At 33.3% G+C, this 26,683-nt stretch overlaps 1 protein-coding gene across 1 annotated transcript; it reads right to left on the bottom strand.

Moving 5' to 3' along the window:
• Window positions 1–118: 118 nt before the first annotated feature.
• Window positions 119–12,901, bottom strand: LOC142629503 (protein SHORT ROOT IN SALT MEDIUM 1). The gene is made up of 21 exons (XM_075803506.1): window positions 12,775–12,901; window positions 12,459–12,583; window positions 11,328–11,531; window positions 9,479–9,766; window positions 9,253–9,350; window positions 8,350–9,012; window positions 8,199–8,244; window positions 7,358–7,450; window positions 7,223–7,278; window positions 6,636–6,753; window positions 5,415–5,626; window positions 5,269–5,332; window positions 3,856–4,029; window positions 3,301–3,331; window positions 2,013–3,163; window positions 1,818–1,892; window positions 1,612–1,686; window positions 897–1,520; window positions 743–784; window positions 592–654; window positions 119–458 (listed from the first exon to the last, which is right to left on the bottom strand). The coding sequence occupies exons 2-21, from the start codon at window positions 12,531–12,533 to the stop codon at window positions 369–371; spliced, it is 4,242 nt and encodes a 1,413-aa protein (XP_075659621.1). The 5' UTR covers window positions 12,534–12,583; window positions 12,775–12,901; the 3' UTR covers window positions 119–368.
• Window positions 12,902–26,683: the final 13,782 nt, after the last annotated feature.

Here is a 26,683-nt window from a genome sequence, read left to right as displayed (position 1 = left end):
ACGGTATCCATAATCAGATCACAACCCACTGTGTTGCCCTCACTATGAGTATGCACTCATGTTTGGGAGATTGGAGGCAACTGGGATGGACTGTTGCTGGCTTGAATACTAATAACACTGTTTTGCAATGATACTGATTGTGGGCATCTTTCTCATCTTTATTAGTAAAAAAAAAAAAAAGGAAAAAAAAAACAGTATAAACAAATGTTTCATTTTTATTTTTGACAGGCATTAAAAGAAATCAAACAGAGGACAACTATCCAATTGCAAACCAAAACCCTGTAAGAATCTGTCCCCGTTCAAGGGCCGTAATAAGGCAATGTCCTACTTCAATTCATTTTCAAGAAAACATGAAGACCCTTCCAATCTCAAATACCAGACATTCGCACCAGCTTATTGTAAAGAATGCGGTCATCCCTACCGGTGTTGCTCTCTAACAATGCACTTTGCACAAGTTCCTGATGCATGAAATACATTAGCTACCAGACAATCAACACAAAAATATCAAGCAAGGAATTAAAAATAATAAATACGGTTAAAACCCAAAAAGAATCAAATATGGAATGGTAATTGAATAACAGATTTTTTCACCTTCACATCCCTGTGTGAGAGGAACTTCCCCAAGTTGTGGATGATCAACCTCATATCTTCAACCTGAAAGACAACAGTTGCTCCTTACCACACTAATCATCATGATATCATGCAAATGAGAGAGAAAGAGAGTATAAATAAAAATATTTACCCTAACGTAGCCAGCTCGATTTCGGTCAAAAAACCTAAAAGCCTGTTTAAAATTTGAAAACTCACATTAATATAATGACAAGTGCATGCAACAAACGTGCTATAACAGAAATTGGGAAATAACAAAAGGGGGCAAGGAGTTCCCAAAAACATACCTGCAATAATTCTTTATCAATAGCAACCTCCGTCACGGTGGGAGTTTCTTTCTTAACAGTATCAGTGGAAGTTTCTTTCTTACCAGTATCAGCCTTTGAGTCTGTCTTTTCATTCCCATCAGACTTGAGCTCTGTCTCAGCAGCTTTTGGTTTCTCTCTATCCTTCGAAGAGTCCTCTGCTTTATCTTTAACATTTCCTTCCACCTTTTCAGGTGCACTCACATCGGTCTTCTCTTCTTTATTCACATTAGGTAAGTCATGTTGCGTACCTGATTCCTCCATTTCTTCATCCTCTTCAGGATCTTCCTCTGGATCTTCATCATCTGATTCATCTTCCATCTTCACCACATCCTTTTCATTTTCCATCTTCGCCACATCCGTTTCATCCACCATCTTCACCTCATCAACATGATCAACAGTTTTATCCTCCTCCTTGACCTTGGTTTTGTCATCATCTGGTTGAGCCGAGTTCAACGTTTCAGACTTAATATCTTGCTCTTTCACAGGGAGATCACTGGTCTTTGCTCGCTTCACTGGTGATTTTTTATCCCTTTCCTTTTCTGGAATTTCATCCCGTTGCCTCTTACGTTGATTTCTTTTTGTCACAAATTTTACACGTAGTTTCTGCACACACCCCCAAAAAATAAGCACGTAAATAAGGATGCCTCAGTAAAGGAAGCCAGTAATATGCATATGGACATAGTCCATAACAAACCTGTAGAAATGTTAAAATACGACTACCCATCTGATATTGAAGCATTTCATACAACGATTCAGCAAATAATGACAACTGCAAGAAACATGAAACACAGTGAGGAAGAAGAAACAAGAAGCTACAATCTTGCTAGTTATACAAGGTCACAGAGAGAGAGAGAGAGAGAGACAGCATATAAGAGAAATGGATGAAGCAGGAGAACAAACCTCAAATGTTGATTCTTGCATGTCCTTGTCAGTATAATCCAGGAGTGAATCCAGTGAAAGTGACAATGAACGAAGCTGTAATGGAAGATTCATAGTTAGACAAGGAGTACAAACAAGCTACATTAGATGGGATGAACATGCAGAATATATTTGCTTAACATGTACATAATGCTGTGTAGGATGGCAAAAACCTACTTTGGATTCCTTGCTCCATTTGGTTTGTAAAATCAATCCAGGGTGTCGAGGAGGTTCTTCAGGCTTTCTCTTTTCTTTCAAGTCTTTATTTGATTTGCTTCTAGAGTCATCTTTTCCATCATTGTCTTTTCTCACTTTCTCATCTTTAGATTTATCCCCATCTTTTAATTTTCCCTTCTTGCCATCATTTTGAGGAACTTTCTTCTTGTCAGCATCAGTCTCCACTTTAGACACCACACCACTTTTCTCACCAGTTTTTCTTTCATCCTCCTTTTTATCATCCTTGTCAGCCTTTATCTCTGTTTTGCTTGAATCGCCATCTCCTTGCTTCTTAGTGGCAACTGTTTTGGAGTCAGTCTTGGGAACTGTTTTCTTTTCAGATATTTTGACCTCACTGACCAGATTTTCAGCATCTGCAGCTTGCTTCTCTGTGTTTTTGGTTTCATGCACTGCCTGAACTACCTTTATTTCATCCCCATCAGCATCTTTCTTAGTTCCAGAAACCCCATCACTGGATTCCAAACCAGAGACCTTTTTTTTAGCTATCCTCTTAATTATTTTTTTCTTCACAGTTGTTTTTACACTGGAACCTTCCACAACTGCAGCACTACTTGGATCTGAATTATCCTTTGATTTATCTTCAGTACCTTCATTCTGAGCAGTTTTACCAGCTGGAACCTTTTTTACCACCTTTTTTCTTACAAATGTCCTAGTAGGAGTAACTGATTTATCCTGTTGATAAGGTATCTCTGAGTTTGCATTCTTCTGTCCATTATCCTTCTCATCCAGCTTGTCATTTTGTTTGCTGGCACTATTACCAGCTGCCTTATCAACAACCTTCTGCTTGACAATCTTCTTTATGATCTTCTTCTTCCCAGACTTCACACTGCCACTTGTCTGAGCAACAGCAGATTCATCCGGTTCCTTTTTCTCCACATCCTTGATTACCTCAGCCGTTTCAGCCCCATCTTTTTTCTCAACAATTTTGTTATCCCCATCACCCTTTTCTTCAGCTGTAGTAGTCCCTTTCAAACCATTTCCATTTTTCTCCTTTTTGTTAGAATCTTCTGCTTGTCCAGAGGATGTGGACTCTTTCTTTTTTTCTGATTTGTCTAGTCTTTTGACATCTTTTGAGGAATCCTTTTCCTTATCTAAATTATAACACCCCCAAAAAAAAGAAATCAATTTTTTTTATAGGGAAAAAAAAAAGAAATCAATTTGATAACTGATGACTAACATAAGAAGAAAAGAGATATCAAATATAATGAGACCATGCACAAAAAGTTACCTTTCAGCCCGTCTTTCTTCTCTCTAGACCTCTGAAAAGAATACAGCATTATATTAGTAAGAAGAAAGCAGCAAATCCAAAAGACCTAGGCAAGAATAGACATGATTGCCAATCAATGAGCACTAATGTTGCTCTAAATAGAGCCAGAATGTTAAATAATAGATAACCCCAAGTAAATGGTATTAAGACTTTAATGGGATGAATTCAGCAATGTTGTGTCCAGAATCTGAAGAAATTTTGACCAACCCACTTTTCAATTACATGCCCATATCATGAGAGCCAGATATTAAGTTCTTTCCTTTCAAAAATACGTTTATTGGAATTGACAACAAGCATCACACTCAAAGTTCATGAGTAACAATGTTTTCAACAACAGAATTTGATTTGCACTCAATCTTAGAACAGATATCTGTCCATTTATCTACATATGTGCATAACTACATGCACATATTTTGTGTTTGTCTCTGCCAGTGTGTGAATTAGATGTCTTTTGGCAACGAACTTGAGCACGAGTAAAACTGATCAAAAAAAGTTTCAAACAATATAGCTACAGACCTCTTTTTTCAAAGAAAGTTGGTGCTCTCTCTCTGCAACAGCCTTCTTGTGAGCAAGCCATTGGTCTCTCCATGCATCCAAAGAAGGGAGACATTCAGACAAATCTGGAACAAACAGTACAGTGACCTCCTTATGGCTAAAAAGTCCATCCTTGCCAAGTCTGTCATAGTGTATCTGCAAAGACCAAGTAGAATTGAAAATTAACTTTCTGGATCCAGTAAACACACACACGTAACCAAAAACAAAATCTCTAAATACATCCCAGAAACATCAAAGGAGTTCAAAAACACTACATATTGCACTGTCTCATCTGCATCATAACCAAAGAAATACAATTTTTTTTTTTGTTCAATAAAGATGATACCCAAAAGGTTATAAACAAGGAGTCTGAACCTGTACAGTAAAATATTACATATTGAAGTAGCCAAGACTCAAAAAAAATGGGGATAAGCTACCAATCAATCACATCTTCCAGACCCCCATAAAAGTGGAAGCTTTGTACAGTGGGTACAAGTTTGTTATTGGAAGTAGCCAAGAATATAGATGTAAATGTAATGTTTGGGGAATGTCTCTTTCTTCGTTTGCACAGTAGCTTGGAATAGGATTCTCACAAGTGATAATTTGCAAATTAGGGGTTTTGATTTCGTTGACTGGTGCATCATGTGTTGTTTTTGTGAGGAGACAGTGGATCATTTGTTGCTTCATTGTGAGAAGACTCATCGTTTGTGGAGTTTTGTCTTTAGAACTTTTGGGATTTCGTGGGTTCTCTCAAGATCGGTTGCAAATTTCATTTTTGGTTGGTGGAATTGGTTGGGGAAGCATTCATCTAACATTTGGAATTTAGTTCTGTTGTTTTTGATGTGGTGCATTTGGAGGGATAGCAACCGGCGGACTTTTGAGGACTAAGATAGATCCGATGACCAGTTGCTTGCTGTTTTTACTGGTTCCCTTTTTTATTCGTCTAAGGCTTGAGGACTCACATCTAGTGAATCTCTCCATTTGTTTCTTAGCTCTTTTTTTCTTTGTAATTAGTTTCTTTTTGTAGTTTTTGCCCTCACTCTTTTTTGAAATCTTTATGTTTTGTGCTTCTTTGCATAAAGTAGTTTTTTTAATATACATCTTTCTTACTTATCAAAAAAAAAAAAAAGGTAGGCTAATATTATGATTTAGTGTAAGTTTTGACAACTAAATCATCTTATAATTCATAAAACTAAGATCTCAATAAGAAAACAAATCAAACATAAAGCAGAAGCTTGAAGAAATTCATCCCAATGTCAGCCACCTTAGATAACCCAAAAGGCCTACTGAAATAAGCTATAAAAGCCACAACGAGTATGTTCACTGTTGCAACAAAAATTCAAAGTAACTGAAGTGGTCCTAATAAAAGCAACAACCATCAAAAGAAAGTTCTACCTCAAGAAAACGATTCCAATGACGGCAGTTCTGCAAATCAAGTTGAGTGACATCTTTTGCATACCTACAAAGTAAAAATGACTTCAGGTCATTTGAAGAACATCATTTCTAGACATCCTCTACAACAAATATCAGACAGCACAAACCTATGGACTGTTTGAATTAAAGAGGTATCATCAACTGATGGGTCAACACCATCAGCAGGATTCCATTGACCACCAATTGTCATGAAAGACTGGTCCTTTTTAAGCAAGGCAAACCGGAGGATATTGCAAATGTGGGGTATGCGATCATCAGAACTTTTTTCAGATGACAGCTCCTCCAGAGCATTCTTGCTAAGTCCGCTCATCAAAATCATCTGAACCAAGAAGACAAAGAAACCTTAATTAATCATAACAAACTTTGAATAAAATTCATCATCCAACAGCAGCTTTAAAATAATAAAATGGTGACACAGCACATAAATAATGGATCCATCATGATAAAACATATAATAAGGGGACCCTCATTCCTCTTCCTATGGGCTCTCCCACACTTTTGGGGATCCTGAACATGTAAAACTTAACCTTGCATTCCACTGATAGAATTTCAGCAAAACAAATGCTCAAATGGACCCACAAAACCATGGACTCTAATCAAAATAAGTAGATCTAATAAATACTTCTTGATTAAGAAAGATCGAATTTTTTCAGTCCCGCATGAGGCAAAAGGGCTTTGAATGTTTTACTTCACCCCAAATTTTTTCTTCTTTTCTAGTTCATTAGGGAGTTTTTGCCCCAAGTGGAACCAGAAGGGGAATTGAACTAGTGACCACCAGTTCATGAAGTGTGATACTCAAAATTGTACCACCCCATGGGGCTTACCTTGCCCCAAACTATTATAGGTCATGCAAAATCTTTGCTAAAGGGGGAGAATTCATGACAACCTATCTTGTAAGAGACCTCATGATAATTTTTTCCCTTTGTGTAGCAAACCATGCTTTAACATTTTCATCATAAAGCAGCAAACACTCGGTTCTCATATGATTTAAAAGCGCAACTAGTTAATCACCAGCAAGTAGCAACAAATCCACAATGCCCAAGAATATGAAAAACAACAAATTTATGGGCTTACAACTTCCTCATACGATATAATTATTATTAGAATAACTTAAAATCTCAGGTACTCAGGTCAAAGCTACTGTGGGCAGTTATTACTGATTCCAAAAGCTGGCAGAACCTTAACAGCATCAATGGAATAAATTATCCACTGCACAGTGCATTGTCTTTAACTGAAACAAGTAAGTCTTCTAATTTTAAATTTAAAAATGCATTGTATTTAATTCAAACAAATATAGTTTTATAATTTTAAATTTAAAAAGGATTTACCTTTGCCTTCCATACTATATTTCCATGTTCTGATTTCATAGGTGCTTCAGCCAAAAGCTCAGCAGATGGCTCTTTCAGCTCAGTTGCCTTCTCTTCTTCAATAAAATCATGCTCAAAGCTGCTCCACTCAACCATGTATATATAAATAAAATAAATAAAAACTAATAATAATAAAAACCATCTTATCTTTCCCTTCTTTCAAAAAATAAGTAATACAACAAACATCCATTTGGTTTTGAGAAGAAGTGAAGAAACATAGAATGTTAGAGATCACAAAACTAGTTAAAGTTCAAATACATGTTCTGAGATGCATTTTTTTTTTTTTTTGGGCCAGAAACTGGACCAAACTTTTACAAAAACAAGTAAAAGGTTGTTTTTCTACTTTTCTTTCTTGTACATATTTTTATGCTACTTCATTCATCTTGCATGAACTAGTCTTTTTCAATAAAATTTTTCTTACTGAAAAACCATTAAAATCACAAACTGCCACTTGCACCAAAAAGATTAAAGGTACAAAAGCATATTCTCGATAAGCATAAGATAAACTTTGCAAAAACCATTGAAGTAACAGCATTAAAGAGCGGCACCTGACAGGAGTGTCGATGGAAAGTCTAAGGTTCTCCTTTGGCCAGTTCACAATAGCCTAAAACAATAAAACACCACATTAAGGAAATTATTCAACTATCTACTTGACATCTTTAAAATAAATGATAAAGACTAACCTTTGAAAATTCTGGGGACACAAAGAGTCTAGGATATCTCTTATCAAGTGACAAATAATCCCTCTCGACATCTACCAAACTGAATGAGTGAACCTGCATATAGACAGCATTCATCACTGAAAGAAATGAAATGCATGTAAATGCCTGGTTTCAGAAAAACATAGCAGCATGCACCAAATACATAGTCCATAACAGGGAGGGAAAAAAATCTCATGATCTTCTTTCGTGTTTCAAAATTCAAATCAGTTCTTCCATAAAAAGGTAAACTTCCAAAATTGAAATTGCTATTGATAAACATCAACCATCAGGTAAGAATAAAATAAATCACACGTGCAAGCCTACTGGATTTAACATTAAGGCCAAGGTCATAAATCCTAGAAAAGAGGTATGCAGCGCTTTCTCCATAAAAGCACGTATAAATCAATCCGATGTACCAAACGAAAGACCAAAAGATTGAAGGGAGAGATATTGTAAGAATGGAGAGTAGATAAGGAACAAGAAGCCAAAAGAAAACCCCAGATCTAAACATTCCCAACCAGAGCTAAAAGATCAACAGGAGGAAACATGGAAGGAAAAAGGTCCAAATTTATAGCAATACATGGAATGGTCAAGACTGAGAAAACTCCCCAGAAATAAAATCTGCATCCCAGAGCGAAAGACAAGAGAGAGCAATATGAAAAGAGTAAAGCCACAACTAAGAGCAATAACAGGAAGCAACAAGAATGAACCCAATGAAGCCCTCAACTCCACATCCCCACAGGAAAAACAGCAGATCCTTGAAGAGGAATATTCTCATTATCATTAAATGTCTTAAGCTCTGTACTGGTTTTTTTTTTTTTACCTTGCAGACATATTCTCTCCTTTTTTCTTTAACAGGTGAATGATGCCTTCAGCATAAGAGAACACCAAGTTAGTTACAAGGGCTGCAAGATACACAAGCAGCTATATATTCAGAACTTGAGCAGGACGCAAAATAAAACATCAAGATCCACCTATGTAAAGCATCATGATGTGGGGAATCTCGTCGCAATGATTTCCCCTCCTTCGCCAAAGAGGAACCACGGCGGTCCCTAGAGACTTTTGCTGGAGTTCGATCACGCCTGGCTTCAAGTCCACGTTTGCGCTCTCGTTCTCTCTCCTTCTCCCGTCGTTCCAAGATGCGTTCCCTTTCACGCTCTCTTTCTCGTTCTCGTTCCCGTTCACGTTCCCGTTCCTTCTCCCTTTCTCTGTCTCTATCTCTCTCACGCAAACGCTCCCTACGCCGCTCCTCCTCCCTTAGCTCGAACTCTCTAAGGTAACCAGCCCTGTCATCCTTGTGATCCTCAATTCTTGGATGACCACCGCGTGATGACACACTGCTTGGATAATCCAATTCAAGAGATGTGCCATGAAGCCCTTTTCCAGTGGCATAGTCCCTACCAGGAGGCAGACTCACTCCATAACCAGGATTTGAAGAACTCTGTGCATACATGAGATCTTCCGCATTTCTCCGTGGAGCTGCCCCTAATATTGATGGAGCTTGTTGTCCACTATACGAAGAAGCACTAAGCATTGATAAACTGCGAGGATCAGCATCCATCCTTCCTCCATAAGAGAGAAGATCTTGGGTGGGATGACGACTTGCAGTACTTCTTGCTGCAAGATAATCTGCTTGTCTGCCAGAAATGTGTTGCTACTCAGTGTTGTAAGGAATATATTATTATCTTATATAGCTGTGCACAGACTATCACCATTGAGAGTAAACCCACTTCATTAAACAAAGTTAAGGATGACCTTGACCCTTCATTATTGGGAAAAGGATATAACTTATAATGTGATTATAGTTGCTATGAAGAGGAAATTCATTTGAACAAATCTTATGGCTACGATATATCAGTCAGAAAAGCTAAAAGTACCTGGCACTCCCATCCAGAGATGCAGATTGCAGTGATTGAGCTTTTAACAATTGTTCTTGTCGAAGCAATGCCTGATCAATGCGATCATACATCTCATTCTGTTGATTTAGATAACAAAAACAAAGATCATTATCATTATTTATACATGAACAAACAAAAATAAAAAATACTAAGAAAAACAAGCAGAAACTAATAGATTTGTTGAAACAATGACAAAAGGCGTTACCTGATGTTGACTAAAACCAACAGAATCAGCATATCGCCCAGTTGGTTCACTTTGCAAGTCCCTTCCAACATAGGAACTCTGTCGTTCGCCATATTGTCGTCTGTCTAATTTAGAATAATCTGGAACCTTCTCAGCATATAATTGATCACCTTTGTGACTATATCCATGGCCTGAGGAGGAGACATAGTCAGTCGATGCAAATTTAGGTGAATCCTGTATAGCTGAGGCATAGCCAACACGGCCTTCCAAAGCTGATGATCCAGCACCTTTCACATTCAATGCTGCAACCTACATAGAGAAAGATTCTGCATGTATTAGCATCACACCAGATGATTCACTCAAAATTTCAACAGCCAATTAAAGCCAAAACTTGGATGAGTGAACCCAATGTAGTCAAAGGCGAAAGACGACCTTAAGCCGCTAAGGCCTTGTATTGCCCAAGGCAAGAGGTGCCAAAAAGGTGCTAGCCCAAGTGAAGCAAGGCGCTAAATTCTAAATATAATTTTTGTTTTTTACATATTTAGAGCATAAATATATATATATATATATATATTAATGTACTGAAAATTATAATCAAGCCTCTCTTAATTTGTTCCTGATTGATAGGGAAACCAGTTTTTGGGTTGAATTCCAATAGATCCCCCCCCCCCCCAAAAAAAAATGTTAAAAAGAGAGAGTAGTAGAGGGAAAAAAAAACAGAGGAGAGTAGCCATAAGAGAGTAGAGGGGGGAAAATACTGACAGAGGGGAGCTATGTGGGAAAGAAAGAGTCAAAGCAGAGCTGCCATGAGAGAGGAGTAAAGACAAACAAAAACAAAAGAAAAGAGGGAGGAGGTAACGAGAGCTAAGACTGTAAGAGAGTAAAAAACGAAAGTAAAAAAGTAAGCTTTTTAAATGTGGAAATAGATTAATGTAATAAAAAATAAAAACAAAACTCAGTGTGTTGGGTGGCCAGTAACTGTGGCAGTGTCTGAAACCTGTGGCCAGTAACTGTGGTAGTTCCAAAAGGCAATATTTGCTATGCCTTTTTTTAAATATTTGTGGGTGCTAACTCATACCCCCATTATGTCACTAAAAGACAAAACTGAGATACAAACCAGCCATATATCACTTTGTTTTTAATGAAATCATCGCTTTATTTTCAAGGGAACCGAGTATTAACACACAAAAAAAAAAAAAAAAACTTGAAACTTTGAAAGTGGTGGAGGCGAACAAGGCTCTCGTCTAGCGCCTGGAAAGTGCGTTCAAAGCGAGCACCTCACTGAAGGTGCCTTGCCTCAGTGACTTAGAGGCACTTTTATGACACCTTGCCTCACCTGAGCACCTACCCGCTCACCCAAGACACCTTTGACTACACAGAGTGAACCACCAAACAGCTTACAAATGATTATCGCCAAGTTGTCAGGATGTATGCAATCAAAAAGATGTAACTTGATGTTATGTGCAATATGAAATTATAGTGTTCTGAGACTTAAATAGTCTATGACTTAGGGACATACTTGATGGGAGATAAACACAGGCAGAAGAGAGATTTCACACTAATGCTTTATTGGAAGCATATAGTCAATAAGAATTACATGGGGTATCAAGGTCATAAGGCAGATTAATGTTTTCATCATACTGAATTTTGATCTGAGCATCATTGCTTGGGCATCAATGTCATAAGACAGTTGAATAAAACAAATAATAAACTCCTTGGAAGCAGACAGATGAGACCAACTCAGTGCAACAGACAAGTAAAATGGCTAGGATGAGGTTTTGTTGAGCCGCTATGATGTGAGGCAAGGTAATGAGAAGCACACGCACACACACACACACACACATATATATATATATTTTAAACCACTCACCTGCTGAGCACCACTTAAAGCAGCCGAACCATACACAGAGCTATACTGTCCCCCATAGTGGGCCGCAGTTGAAGTATGAGGTCTATACCCACCAACATCGGCTTCCTGAGAGCCAACCAACATTGATGAATGCCGAGCAGCCAATGAATGCTGAGAACCCCCATCAGGGCCTCCAACAGTACTGCCAGAGTAAGCAGCTCCCAACTACAAAATGCAATAAATAAGGATAAATACCACTCGATCAACACAGACCAGGCACATTACACATGCCCGTGTGACACCACCACCTCAAAGTTTAGACACAACAAAAATAGCTCTATATATACCGACATTTGTTATTAAGCCATTTAAAGAACTAACTTAAAATGGCTTCTAAGGGTACAATATACTCATAAAACCATTTTCTTGTAACTCCATCATTATAGCAAGTAAAAGTACAATCTTTTTAAAGAGTCCAAACAAGAACTTTTAAATTACAAAATGGTTGCCTATATAGACTGAAGCATTCTACGCAATCAAAATCAAAACCAGTAACAAACAGAAAAATAAATAAATAAATAAATCTTTTTGCTAAGAAAAAAAAAATATTTCCTTTATAAATAATAACCACTATTGAAATGGAGATACCGGCATTTGTTATTGAGGCAGTTAAAGAACTTCCTTAAAATGGCTTCCAAAGGTACAACATACTCATAACCATTTCCTTGTAATTCCATCATTATACAGCAAGTAAAAGTACACTCGTTTTTAAGAGTCTGAACAAGAACTTCTAAATTACAAAATGGTTGCCCGTATAGACTGAAGCATTCTACGCAATCAAAATCGAACCCAGTAACAAACAGCCAAATACAATGCTTTCCTAGATAAATAATAACCATTATTGAAATGGAGACACAATCACAAAGTTTTCCTCAAAAATTACAACCTAAACAATATATAGGATCTATAAGACCTACAATTAAATGGGTATACATGACCTTCAGCTCAATAGCCGATACCTCCACACCATTAAATATGCAATTATTCCTATCCCTCCATATTTCCCACATTACACATACAAAAACTCTTGTTCAATAACACAGCTAAAGATATAAAGTTTATTTCACTTTGATTAACGGAAAAGAAACTCACACTAGCACCATACGCAGCCGATTGAGCCGCATACGATTGCTGCCCAAACGCATTGCTCCCTCTCGAGGAGTACATGGTTCTTTCACAAACACAGAGATGAATAATTTACCAAAATAAATATTAACCTGCATTAAAAATTTTCACCAAAATTAAACAAAAGATTTCCTGATTCTTTCATAATCGAAATCGAAGCTGAACAAAAAATAAATAAAAATTTGTGCTTTGCAATTGAGAGATGAATTGCAGTGTTGAAATTACCAAAGCGGAAGATATAGAAAGCGAAACCCTAACGAAGATTGGTAGTGACAGAACTTACCGAAGATAATCGAAGATGAATTTTTTGTGCGTGTGTGTTCGAGTTCGAGTAATCGAAAACCCTAATTCTCAGAGAAGAGAGAAATCGATGACTCAGAAAAGACTTAATATGAGAGAATGAATGAGAGAGAGAGAGGGGTGTAAATACGTGTAGAAAATATCGTTTGGGGTTTTGTGGGCTTTTCTAAAGAGAGATTCATTGGGATGGAAATTTGGCCCAAACTTATATCTTAAAAGATTTGTCTTGGGCCGAAGGGTTTTTTTTTTCTCTTGTGGACAAGGCCCAACTTGCCAATTAAAAAGTGTATACGGTTCGATGTGGTCGGTGTTAGAAGAGGTTTTTGGGCCACGCGGACCTCATTGGTTTTCATAAAGTTCAAATTGTTGAAACGGTAATCGGATGTTGAATACTAGTAAAACAAAGAGAAAGAAATATCATGAATTTTAGTTAGCTCAATTGGTAAAGTCTTTGATGGTTGTATAAGAGATTAGGGATTTAATTCCCGCCTATATCATAAACTGATTGGTTTCTTGGTCTGATGATAAAGAGCTATCATTAAGAGTGGACGCCTTAGGTTGAAACTCTTTCTTAATAAAAAAATATAAAAAAAAAAAGAAAAGAAAAGAAAAAAACATCTACATGACCACATTATGGATATGGGATCTCAAAAGCATATTGGAGATCATAAAAACTTTTAACCACTTTAGGCCCAAACTACCAATCAAACCCAATGGAGAGAGAAAGGCATGTATGGGACCTTAAAGGAGAATTAGAAAATAGATATGCTTTGAACTTTCGATCAACATGACCAACAATCGTAGTGGTTTATGACACCATCGCTTAACCCCCACGACACACCATCTCTCACTTTCATGGAGGCTCAATCTTCACTATCCTATTAGTGATCAAATCAAAGTGATGCACATAACATTTAGACTAGAAATCTAAAGAGTTGGGAGAGAGAAAAAAGGGTATTTAAAAATTGATGAGAGATAAGAAGAGAATGACAAAATATGCATGTATGTATGTATGTATGTATGTGTGCATGTGTGTGTATATCTAAATTGGTGCGGTTTTTGCCATAATTTTAAAAAGAGTACCAACAACCGCATTGGTCGATCATTGATACACTTGAAAACTACAAATCTTTAAATTCGTGCACTATCAACAACTACCTTTAGTGTAGTAGCCAACTTGACACCGATCTGGTTTCTCGATCTAGTTCGGTGGCCATATAGCTTGCTTACATTAAGTGGGGTAAGGGAGCTTGAACTCAATTTCTCCTCTATACCATGTTTGTATGAACGAGAAGGAAAAAGGAGTAAAAGGAAGGAGGGGGGTTAATGAGTCTTTGTTTGGATTAATTTTAAAAAGGGGAAGGAGAAGGGTATGAGGGTATTTAGAAGGATCATATATGACCATTGAATTCCCATTTCCTCTCCTTAATAATTTTCAAAACATCCATAAAAATGAGAGGGGCAACTATTCATCCAAACAAGGGGGAGGGATAACTATACGCTCCCCTCTTCTTTCCTTCCCCACCTTACCCTTTACCATCCTCTTTCTCCAAATATCTAGACAAACTATTAGTAAGAGAACATGACAATGTTGTTAAGCCGCTATAATCTTGACGGAAAATAATCATTTTATGATTTGTTTATGAGTGTTGGAGTATGTAAAAAAGATTGTGGGTTCAAGATACATTTTCCTAATTCTTTCTAGAACACATAAAATTACGATCCGCTGCGATATGAATTTAGATTTTGGCCAATTCCGTGACATTTCTTTTGCAAGGAATTTCAGGTTCATTGATGTAATTTAGCCCTTGTAAAAATATCATGTTATAGTTTGTATTTGAAGTTGCAACTCAAAATGGTGAATTTAGAAGCTCACTTGATGTTAACTTAAGGGAAGATGAATACATGCCTAACCCCCTTGTTCAACGTTAACTCAAGACAGATCACGAAAAATTATTATCCGATCAGTTTCTGATTCCTTTTTGTGCACCTATTTAAACCCCACTTTGAATAATTTTTAGAATAGAACAGGAGGCGACAACCTATTTAGAGAGAAAACCATACACATTTTTTGTATTTATTTTTTCTCATTATGCTGCATAGAAAAATTATTGTCCTTTGTCCACTCATCATGTGATTCCAAAGAGAGTATTTAATTCTCAAAAATAGAAATGAAAAGAGAGTATTTGATTGTCTTATTGTTTTTCTGCTTAGTCATTAAATCACGTGTTATTACTTTTATGACTTGTTGAAATGTGGTAAAATATAATTATATTGTGAATAATGTATATGAGAAAAATCGCTAAATAATTCCTCGGAATGGTTAACAAAGGGGTCTAAAGTAGTTTTTTCAAGAGGTATTAGAGCATTTAGAATACAAAGGGGTCTTTTCTCAACAAAAAAAAAAAAAAAAAAATACAAAGGGGTTTAAACTGACTTCTCACTCTATAATAACTAGTATGTAACTCATGGAAACACATGGATGTATTTAAAATTAAATACAATTTTTATTATAAAAATATAAATAATTAGTCAAATTATTAATAGATAAAAAACATGTAACATATGCATTAATGTATACATATAGATATATGTAAAAATTAAACACATTTTTTAACATAAAAATATAAATAATTAGTCAAATTATTTTTAATAAAAGTAAACGTAATTTGTCACATATTCAAATTCTTACATAAATTTAATACTACTTATGATTATTTTTTTCTAATTTTTAATAAGATAGAACGTGTAATGATTTTTATTGAGTATATGTGATTAGTTTTTTTTTAGTTCATTAATATTAGATTTTTAATATTTTGTACTCATTAACTCACTTGGTACAAAGATTAAAAAGCTTAAGTGGACACATGACACAAACTTAAAGTAAATAATTATAGCGTGTTCCTTACATCAATTTAAACACATTGCGCAAAATTAGATTATAATTTCAAATTCTATTTGAAATTTCTCTTAATTTTTCCTATTAATATTTATATAGACTAGCATGTAACCTATGCAAACGCATGAATGCATTTAAAATTAAACACAATTTTTATTATAAAATTATAAATAATTAGTCAAATTATTTTAAAAAAATAGTGTATAACACATGCATACATATAGATACATTTAAAATTAAATATTATCATAAAAATATAAATAATTAGTCAAATTATTATTTTTAAGTAAATGTAATTGTCACATATTAAAATTCTTACCTAAATTTAATACTACTTATGATCTTTTTTTTTTTCTAATTTTTAATAAGATAGAACATGTAGTGATCTTTGTTGTGTAGTGATTTTTATTGAGTATATGTGATTGGTTTTTAAAAAAAAAAAATTATAGTTCATTAATACTAGATTCTTAGTATTTTGTACTCATTAACTCATTTGGCACAAAAATTAAAAATCTTAAGTGGACACATGACACAAACTTAAGTGAATAATTACAGTGTAGTCCCCACATAAATTTAGACACATGGTACAAATTTGGATTCTAATTTCAAATTTTAATTGAACTTTTTCTAAGTTTTACCTATTAATATATATATATATATATATATATATATAGAGAGAGAGAGAGAGAGAGAGAGAGAGAGAGAGAGAGAGAGAGAGAGAGTTTAGGTAACTTTGTGGAACTGTAATGTTTTTTTAGAGAGTTTCAACCTATGGCGTTCGCTCCTGATAATAGCTCTTTATCATCAAATCAAGACATCAATCGATTTTTGGTGTAGACGGTGATTGAATCTCATATCTCTTATTTAATCATCGAAAACTTTACCAATTGAGCTAACTGAAACCCATTAAAATTTTTATTTATTCATTATGTGCATATTGGATATTTTGTTATGTCATTAGTATCTTTTTTTTTTTTTAGAACCATGTCATTAGTATTTAAACAATGGGCAAAACTTATGTACAGTACTTAGGTATTATTCTTTAAGTTTTTTTTTTTTTTTTAAATTCTGCCATGTGGATTTTTTCTTATGAGATGGAAGTATATTTTTTTAGTTAAGTAGTCACATGGTTGAATCTTTAGAGAGGAACCTAAGAAACAATATCCTAAAATATTGTACCTAACTTTATCCATAAACAATATGTTGGTTAGTACTGTTTCGGTAATTGATTAAATTTGATTACCTGGCAAAATCCATTCACTAATTTTCACAATGAATGAATATAATTTTGAGAACTCTAAGGTAAAGTTTCTCAAGAAAGAAATCTAAAGCACAAGAATAAAAGTTATACATAAAATCAATATGATAAAGTTATTTTTTAAAAGGTTCACTCCAGAAACAAAACTAAACATAAAAATAAAGATTGTAAATACACATAATCAATATAACGATTAACGAGTTTGTTATTAAAAAGGTTAATTCCATGAACAAATCTTAGAATAAAGATTATAAATGCACAAAATCAATATGATATGGTTATTATTAAAAAGGCTCCACGTGCGAAGTAAAGTGATTCATTGCTAAATTATTAAATAAATAAATAAAGTGATTCATTGCTCAATAAATCAGAAATGATCAATCGAAGTTAATTCTCATAAGGCTAAAAAAGTTCAAGGGAGAGAAAAAAGGTACAAAATTTTCTCTATTTTACTGTTGAGATTTATTTTCTAAATTTGATGGTTTACAAAATGTAGTGTCATTTAAAATTTTAAATAATGTAAAATACCTTTAAATTAGATCAAGGTCTTCTAAAATTCTCAAGGTAACTACACCATAGAATTCCTAATATCCTATCCATTTAGTTTGAAACAAGAAAATTATATTTAAATGCATCATTGACATTTTAAAGAAAAATGTTAACTATCACTATTTTGATATAGATTAAATCATTTATAATGTGGTAAAATTCAATAAAATTATTTTAAAGTAGATGTACATAATTTCAGGAACTCTACGGCGTACGGTAGAAGGACCTTAAGAACTCTAAATTAAAGGATTTAAATCTATTTTAAATTTGTAATATTTAATACAAATCATAAAATAAATAGCAGAATAGAACAAGAAAAGAGATTCAAAATGTTTAGATATCAGTGTTGATTAAGAAGCGAAAATATATTTAAAAAGTTTGGTGACAAAAGGAAACAAAATTGTTTACTTTACTATCAAGTCAGTTTCTAAATCTTTTACTATCAACGTTTATCAGTGCTCATGTTATTAGTATATAATAACGAAAAACGATTCATTTTTTGGAAAATCTTACTAAATATTTTTTTTTAATACATGATAGAAATTCTACTCTAGCCTAGATACAATATAACTTTCACATGTATTTGAATAGTATGTTTATTGATATGAGATGTGATGTGAATTTGGAAATTCCAAGTTCAATCAATCATATTATCATTGTAGAAAGTTTTCAAATTATCTCATGGGTTATTCCATGGGGTAAGGAATAGAACAGCTAGTTAAAAGTCTGGATACACACTACAAAATGGTGTGTGAAGAATACCTCTTTTTTTTTTTTTTGGCAAATGTTAACAAACACCGCATAGGTGCTTGTTAAGGTTGTACAAAAGTGGGTTCCGTTTAATAAAAAAAATTAAATAAATAAATGAAAATGACATAAAATTAGTCTTTTTGGTTATTTTAATATTTTTTCCTCTCTATAAAGTTATTCCACACTGAAAAATATAACATAAAATTGCAGAAAAAGACAAAAAATTGTAAAAAAAAAGAAAAAAAAAAGAAAAAAAAAGGGTCAAAAGGAGAAAGTACACAAAGAAGCTACCAGGCTTATACAAAGTTTGGATTCAACCTGCAGTGGTGTACACGGAAGCAAGTAGTAATATATGATACTTTAGACATGTGAAGAAAACCATTTTGACATGTGATACTTTTTTTCTTTCTTCAATACAATTTAGACATGTGATACTTGGTATCCATTTGAATTGATGAAAGTATCAGTGTTTGCCTTTTAGCTTTTTTTTTTTTTTTTTCTTTTTTTTTTAAGAATCACAAACCACTTTTTTCAACAAAGCTTTTATTAAAAATGGGTCTCACGGCACTTGTGTTTCATTGTATTCCATTTGTATAACAACACTTTAAAAAACAAATATCAATGGTATTCAAATCATGTAATCTTACAAAATAGATTTTATATGAGAATTAAGAAAATCATTTAGAATCATAAGAATGTACTAGCAATATACTATTGTCTTATCTCAAATAGTATATATATATCTATAAAGGAGCTTGACCACTACCCTACTATGTGTGTTTCTTTTATAAACACACTTTCGTGTGTGTGTATATATATATATATATATATATAATTTTATGGGAAAGTGGTCAAGCTCTTGGTTTGTCTTTCTTCAACTTGGCTTGTGTGTAAATCTGGATGCCAAGATGGACGCCTTAATTGTTGGCTGGACCAAGTTAATTTTGTTTTAAGAAAAGTTATTTCAAAATATAATTATTTTAAAAAAAATTATACCCATAAGCCATAACTTAATAAAATAAGTCAATCAAAAAGCTTAACTAATGATGACTAATCATATAAAAGTTAGCAGCCTACTTCTCAAAAAAAAAAACAAACAAAAAAACAAACACACACACTAATGATTAAACAGTAATCACATTTAAAGTGCTGCCATTAGTTTATGTGTACCGCCAAACAATTCATTGAACTTTGCACCAAGTTTGTGAATTAAAAAAATGGAGCAGTTTGACTCAGTGTCCAGTGGCACTAGAAGCGCTAGACTTAATTCAAATCCTTAAAAAAATCATTTAGAACCATCAGAATATAATAATATAGTATTGTCTTGTTTCAAATAGTATTTTACCATAAATTTAATTAATGAAATTTACTATTTAGGTAAAAATGGAGTACCACACTGATATATTTCAAGAGAACTAAGATGAGAGCACAAACTTGATTTAAAAAATAACAATTTTTGTGTACTGACCCATCAATCAAGACAATATATATTTTTACTATACCAAATAGAAGAAAAAATATGTATAAAAAATATTTGACATTAAAACTAAAATTCCAAATCATTGTTCTCAACTAGAACAGCCAATTATTTACATATTAAAAACAAGTAAAATTCCAAAAAGGAAATTATAATTGAGAAAAACACGGTCCAAAGTTCAACAAATTGTTTGCCGGTATACAAAAACTAATCACACTTTAAATGATTCTCAAAAAAAAAAAAAAAATCACACTTCAAATGTGTTTAGTCATTAGTGTGTGTGTGTGTGTGTTTTGTTTTTTTTTTTGAGAAGTAAGCTGCTAACTTTTATATGTTTAGTCATCACTGGTTGTTATCCCGTGCATTGCACAAGATAATCAAATTAAAATTAAAAAGATTTATTTTGCTAAATTTACCAACTTGAAATAAATGAAAATAAAAAATTTTGTTTAAAAATAAACATATTTTCCCTGACATTACCACTAACATAAAACTTTAATTTTGTTACAAAAGAAAAACCCAAAAAGGATAAATACAAAAAATTAGAATTTTTTTTTTCCTAATTTTTTACTACATATAAGTGATCGGCATGCTTAACCTTATTTACAGAAGTGAAAAAAAAAATAGTAAGCATTTATTCTATTAGTGAAGTGTGAGGATACTTCTCCAATTAATCGAATTTATCCGCTTTGAGAGCCAGTCCCTCACGGTTTATCGGCTCAAGCGACATAGGAGCGTACGGATCTTCACCCTCTGGGGGCTTTACACCGCAGCCCCACATCGGCAAGAGTTCCCTCCCACACATGGTTTATAAGCTTCTGGAGCGACCATGTGTGTACCACTACTACACATGGTCGCTCCAAAAGCTTATAAACCATGTGTGGGAGGGAACTCTTGCCGATGTGGGACTGCGGTGTAAAGCCCCCAGAGGGTGAAGATCCGTACGCTCCTATGTCGCTTGAGCCGATAAACCGTGAGGGATTGGCTCCCAAAGCGGATAAATCCGATTAATTGGAGAAGTATCCTCACATGAAGTATTTTCTTTTACCCATAAACAAAAAAAATAAATCAGTAAGTAAACTTGTTCCAAATTCGACCACATAGATAACAACTACTCACAGAGCTCTAACTATGTTGTTGAGGAGCTTCTCATAAATCATCAAAGAAAATGGACACTACCTTATTCACAAAATCTAAAATGTTATTGTTTTGCAATTTCCGAATTGTTCAAATTGGTCATCCAAATATCTCATTTTGTCGCCAACAGAACTCATCACTAAAATTCCTCTACCAATCCAAATGAAAACACAGAGCATTACAAATACCGTTTGCTTTAGTCGAAAATAGGCTATATTTTTTTAAAACCTTAAAAGCCTCTACAGGTTTTGATCAAGATTAAGTCTTTCAAACTTGGAAAATTCATACCATGAATTAAAATGACATTATTTTATATCAAATTATCAATGATGATGTTAGGAAAAATCAATCCAAGAGTTCAATAAAAAATGGTAGGATTTAAGATTTTTTTTTTTAAAAGAAGTTAATTTAAAGCCTTTCAGCCTATTCCTAAACTATTCTATTGAAAAAATATATATATTTTTTCCTATCAAACAGGTAAAATATAATTTAAAATGTTATTAATATTTAGAAGTCCCATGAGATTGGGCCTAAAAAATATATTAGCCAATCCAGACCTGGCTTCTCTTTTATGTGAGATGTTAATTGTTAACTGTTCGTTTGGATACAACTGAAAACTGAAAATATTATAGTAAAATAATTTTAAACCGTGTGAATAATATTGTGGGACGTATTTTTAATGAAAAAATTGCTGAAAAGTAAGGTTTGTAGGTCCCTGTGAACAGTGTACGAGACTTACCGATGTGCACTATTCACACAGAAAAGTCAACAATCACAGCTCCAAAAACAAAAAATACAAAAAATAAAACGTAAACGCTAGACGTGGGAAGTGCAAAACGCGCTTTCCAAACGCTCCTAAGTATCCCATTTTGATTTCGTCATGCTGGCGTCCAAAAGTGGGTATAAAAATTTTGGGATTATGTTTGGAAGATGAAACAGTCGACTTCAAACCATGTGATGCTTTGTTGCCAATATTACCAATTTGATTAAATTGTGAGGTTTTTTTTTTGTTTTTTATTTTTTATTTTTGAGAAACAAACAAACTGATAAAAACATATATACACACTCTTAATTATACTCTCTCATCAAGTTCAAATACATCACTTAACTTATAGTACCACTACAAAAGAGTCTAACTTTTATGGTAGTAAAGTGAGACTTTTCAGTTTGGTTGAAGTCTTGAAGATTTTACGGTGGTGTTGAGCTAAAGAGAGAGACGTTGAATTAAACACATCTGCGAGAGAGTGTGTGCAGGGGTGCTTATCGGGAAAAGGGGGCTGTTTATTAGTATAAAATTAGAGTAAAATAAATTAATCCAAAAAAATATAAATGATATGCAAAATGGTGGAAGAAGCTTATGTGTCAAAATATTGTGAGCTCAGTAAAAAGTTAAAGATTTTGATTTTATAGTATTTTATAGATTAGTTAAGTTTTTTTTTTTTTTTTTTTTTGAGAAAGGAATAGTTAAGCTTTTTGATTGACTTATTTTATTAAGTTTATGGGTGTAGTTTTTTAAAACATAATTATATTTTGAAATCATTTTTCTTAAACAAAATTAACTTGGTCCAGCCAAAATTTAAGGCGTCCATCTTGGCATCCAGATTTACGCACAAGCCAAGCTGGAGAATGACAAACCAAGTGCTTGACCACTTTCCCATAAAATTAAATTAAAAAGAAAAAGAGGAACTTGACCACTTTGCTACTACGCACGTATCTTTTATGAACACTCGCTTTTGTACATATTTTGACAATTTATATATTTGTTTATGTGATTGAATTGCATTATTTACACATTAATTCACTATTAATATTTAATGAAAAGTAATTCAATTATTCAATATTTTTGGAATATAACAATGTGGTACTCCCTACATTTATATGAATGATAAGATCATATTATTTTTTAAATTAGCAAAACTTACTATTCATGTGGAAATGGAGAATATCATATCACCATATAATGAGAATATTGAACAATCATTCGATAACGGGAGAGAGAGCACATATTTTTATTTAAAAATTCACCATTTTTGCATCTTCTCCTGTTTGATCAATAAATATTTTGCTTTTAATTAATAATTTTTATTTTATTGAATATAAAAATAAATAAATGTAGAAAATATTTTACATTGTAAACCTAAATTCCAAATCATTCTCACGTGGAACAAGAACAACCAATTATATATATTAAAAAAAGAAAATCTATAAAGGATGTAACCGAGAAAGACCTGTTACAAAGTTCAATGAATTGTTTACCGTGTCTACGTAAACCAATGGCAGCACTTGAATGTGCTTAGTGACTTTAATCATTAAGAGTAAGTTTGGTATACTGAACGATGATTACGACATAAATTGTAATTTTTATTATTAGTAATAAAATATGATGTAATGTAATAATTAAATCTATTCTTTAGTTTGGTTGTGAGTTATAACATTAGAATGAAACAAACTATTTATTTTAAAAAATATTTTACTCATACAATTATATCTCCTTAAAAGTTGTTATTTTTTTATTTTTTAATTGTTAGATGTATATGGAAAGTTTGTTTATTTGGAAATATAATAAGTTATGAAATTATTGCGCTTACTAAGGAATAACTAATACAACATTTTAAAGAGCAATATTTATTCCTCATTTTGAAGAATTCATAAGGAATAACTATTCATTGCAATAAAAATATAACCAAACTAAAGAATAACTAAACCATAAGAATAGCTATTATATTACAACGTCTATTATAGTTTACCAAACATGCCCTAAGTAAAGCTTTTTATTGACTATTTGATTGGGTATAATCTATTACAACATAATTATAATTTAAAATAATTTGTCTTAAGACAAAATAAACTAGGTCCAACTAGGGGTGGCAAAATTTGACACGACCTGCGAACCTGATATGACACGACATGAAATTAGCAGGGTATGGGTTGAGGCTTAACGAGTTCGTGTCATATTCGGGTTGACACGGCTAACCCGTTTAATAAATGAGTTGGGTTAGTGTTGAACACATAGAACCCGTTTGACCCGTTTATTAAATGATATTTTACCAATATACCCTTCAAACTCTTGGTATATAAACTTATTAATTGTTGTGATTTATTTTCTTTGACATATTGTGATTGATTATTTGTGATATTGGGATATGCTTTAATTTTGAATGATTATTTGTGAAACAGTTACTCGTTAGTTCTAAATTTTATATTAAAAATATTTATTTGCTTGTTTTTTCATTAATTATTATTTTTTATTTTGATAAAAGCTGATAAACAGGTCGACACAACTGACCCGTTTAATAAATAGGTCGTGTTAGAGTTGAGAAATCTTGACCTGTTTAATAAACATGTCGGGTTAGTGTTGATCTATGTAGTCGAATACTCATAACTTGACACGACAGAACCTGACACGCAAACACGAATTGTCACCCTAGGTCCAACCAGTCTGTCAAAAAAAAAAAAAAAAAAAACTAGGTCCAACCAGCCGCAATTTTTATAAGACCGCTTTACCACATTTTATATATGTGTTAACTTGTAATTTTGTTACATGACTTTAACACGAGCCCATTATTGTTATTTATTGAATGTATTAGAATAATCAAATCACCACTTAACACGTGCTAATTGACATAATACTCTCCACTATAATTTTTTAGCCAAAATTAAAGGCATCCATCTTGGCAATCAGATCTACCTACGCACAAGCCAAGCTGGAGATAGAGATAGACAAACCAAGAGCTTGACCACTACCCTGCCGCACACACGACTCTTTTATGGATACACACTTTTGTATATATTTCATTACTTACATATTAGTCCACCACTAACACTTAGTCCAATCATGCGTTTAAGTGTCTGTTTGTGAACAACTTATTTAACTTATTGCTATAAATTTTTTGTCAAAAGTATTGTAAATAAAATGAAAAGAGTAATCCAAATGAGCACTATGACTTGATTCTTTGTACTTATACGTTATAGGATTGTATTATTTACGCGTGGATCCACCACTAAACCACCAATACTTCATAAAAAGTAATCCAATTATCAGTTTATCGTGCGTTTAAGATGTGTCAAACTGTGAAAGGTATAAATAAGAAAGGGGGATAAACTTTTTTTTTTTTTTTTTTGGGTCTACGCATGCTAATGAAAAGAGAGCCTGAGAAGTTTGAATTAACGGCTGAGATTCATAGAATATTCCTATTCTTCACCAATGTTTTTTTTTTTTTTTAGGTTATTCTTCACCATTGAAAACCTAAACATAGTTAAAGTCAAATTCAACGATGCCACGTGGGAACTTTGATCTTGATCCAAAGGACACGACCAAAACATGAGCTCACCAAAAATATTTTTAGTTTTATTTTTATTTTTTAATGTTGTCAAAATCAATGGGGCTGATCTGCTCCAATAAGAGCACAGTAGTGACGTGGCAAGATAAGAACCACGAACATTTCACACCTCCATAATTTTTTTTTTTCCCCTTTAATCTTATCCTACCCTACTCTTTTTGGCAGTACACGCGTCATTTTTTTAAGTGGCCATGATTGAGACACTTAAGCAGACTCGAATATCATTCATGGCTTTTTCTCAAACCTTAAGAGTACCAATAATACAACACTCTCTCTTTGCCCAATCAATTTGTTCACTTTTTTATTTTATTTGGGATGACCGTATAAAATGATACAATTTGTGCTATAACCGTCCAAGTGGTAGACTGTAAATGGTGGAAAAAAGTAGTGAATTTATGTGAAAGTAACAGATTGTCAATTACAGTCTTACACGTAAGATAATTGTGATAAAAATTGTGACAATTTATGTATTTTAATAACTTTGCTTTGTTTGAAGCATTATATGAGTTGAGTTATTCTCATTGATGAAGTTACTTGTAACATTATGTCATCCTAATCCTATTGAGTATTATATACTCCAAACTCCAAAGTCTAAGAATAGTTATATATTTACAAATAAATTAGTTGATTTAGTGGATAATTACAAAGTAGGTCTAGGGAACTTTATTATTATTAAATTAAAAAGAATGGAACCCATAATCTTACTTATCCTCTTATAATCCATTTAGGCTTACTTGCACCCATCTTTTTTTTGTTCAAATTTATATTCTATTATGTAGTCTTTTTCTTTTAGTATTTTATATATATTTGATAGTTAAAACATAGCCTAAAGCATAACAAAACAACATACAATCTTTTTTTTTATATGTCATGTATACTTAAGAAAAAGCGCATGAGATCTACCTCTTACAAGTAGGTGGGCCCCACACGTCATGTATACATAGGAAAAATCTCTCATATGTTAGGCGCATGAGACCAGCCTCTCACAGATAGGTGGACCCTAACCTCTTACAAGCAGTGGGCCTCACACGTCATGTATACGTATGAAAAATCTCTCATATGTTAGGCGCATGAGACCTACCTCTCACAGACAGGTGAGTTCTACACGTGTGGGGCCCACCTACTTGCGAGAGGCTGGTCTCATGCATCTGATGCAAGAGATACCAGCTCGTATATGTATGCCATTTGTCAATCCTATGCAAACAAGATTTAATATGTAAGTTACTAGGTAAATGTATTACCTTCTGTTTGAATAAAAAAAATTTCATTCAACAAGAGAGATACTTAAAAATGGATTATGCATAATCCTTTTTAGATACCCAATAATGGTATTATATTATTACTTATTACTTATTACATTACACTATGGCAAATTGCATATGTCCAATTATCTAAGCACAACACATGGTATAATTCAATATAACTTGATATATTTAGCTCCATATTTGCAATCAGGACTTTATAAGATTTAAAAACCGCACA

This window comes from Castanea sativa, chromosome 3, assembly GCF_040712315.1.
Source record: "Castanea sativa cultivar Marrone di Chiusa Pesio chromosome 3, ASM4071231v1".
NCBI lineage: Eukaryota > Viridiplantae > Streptophyta > Magnoliopsida > Fagales > Fagaceae > Castanea > Castanea sativa.
Note: the sequence above shows the minus strand (reverse complement) of the source record. Positions and strands in the feature narration are given on the sequence as shown.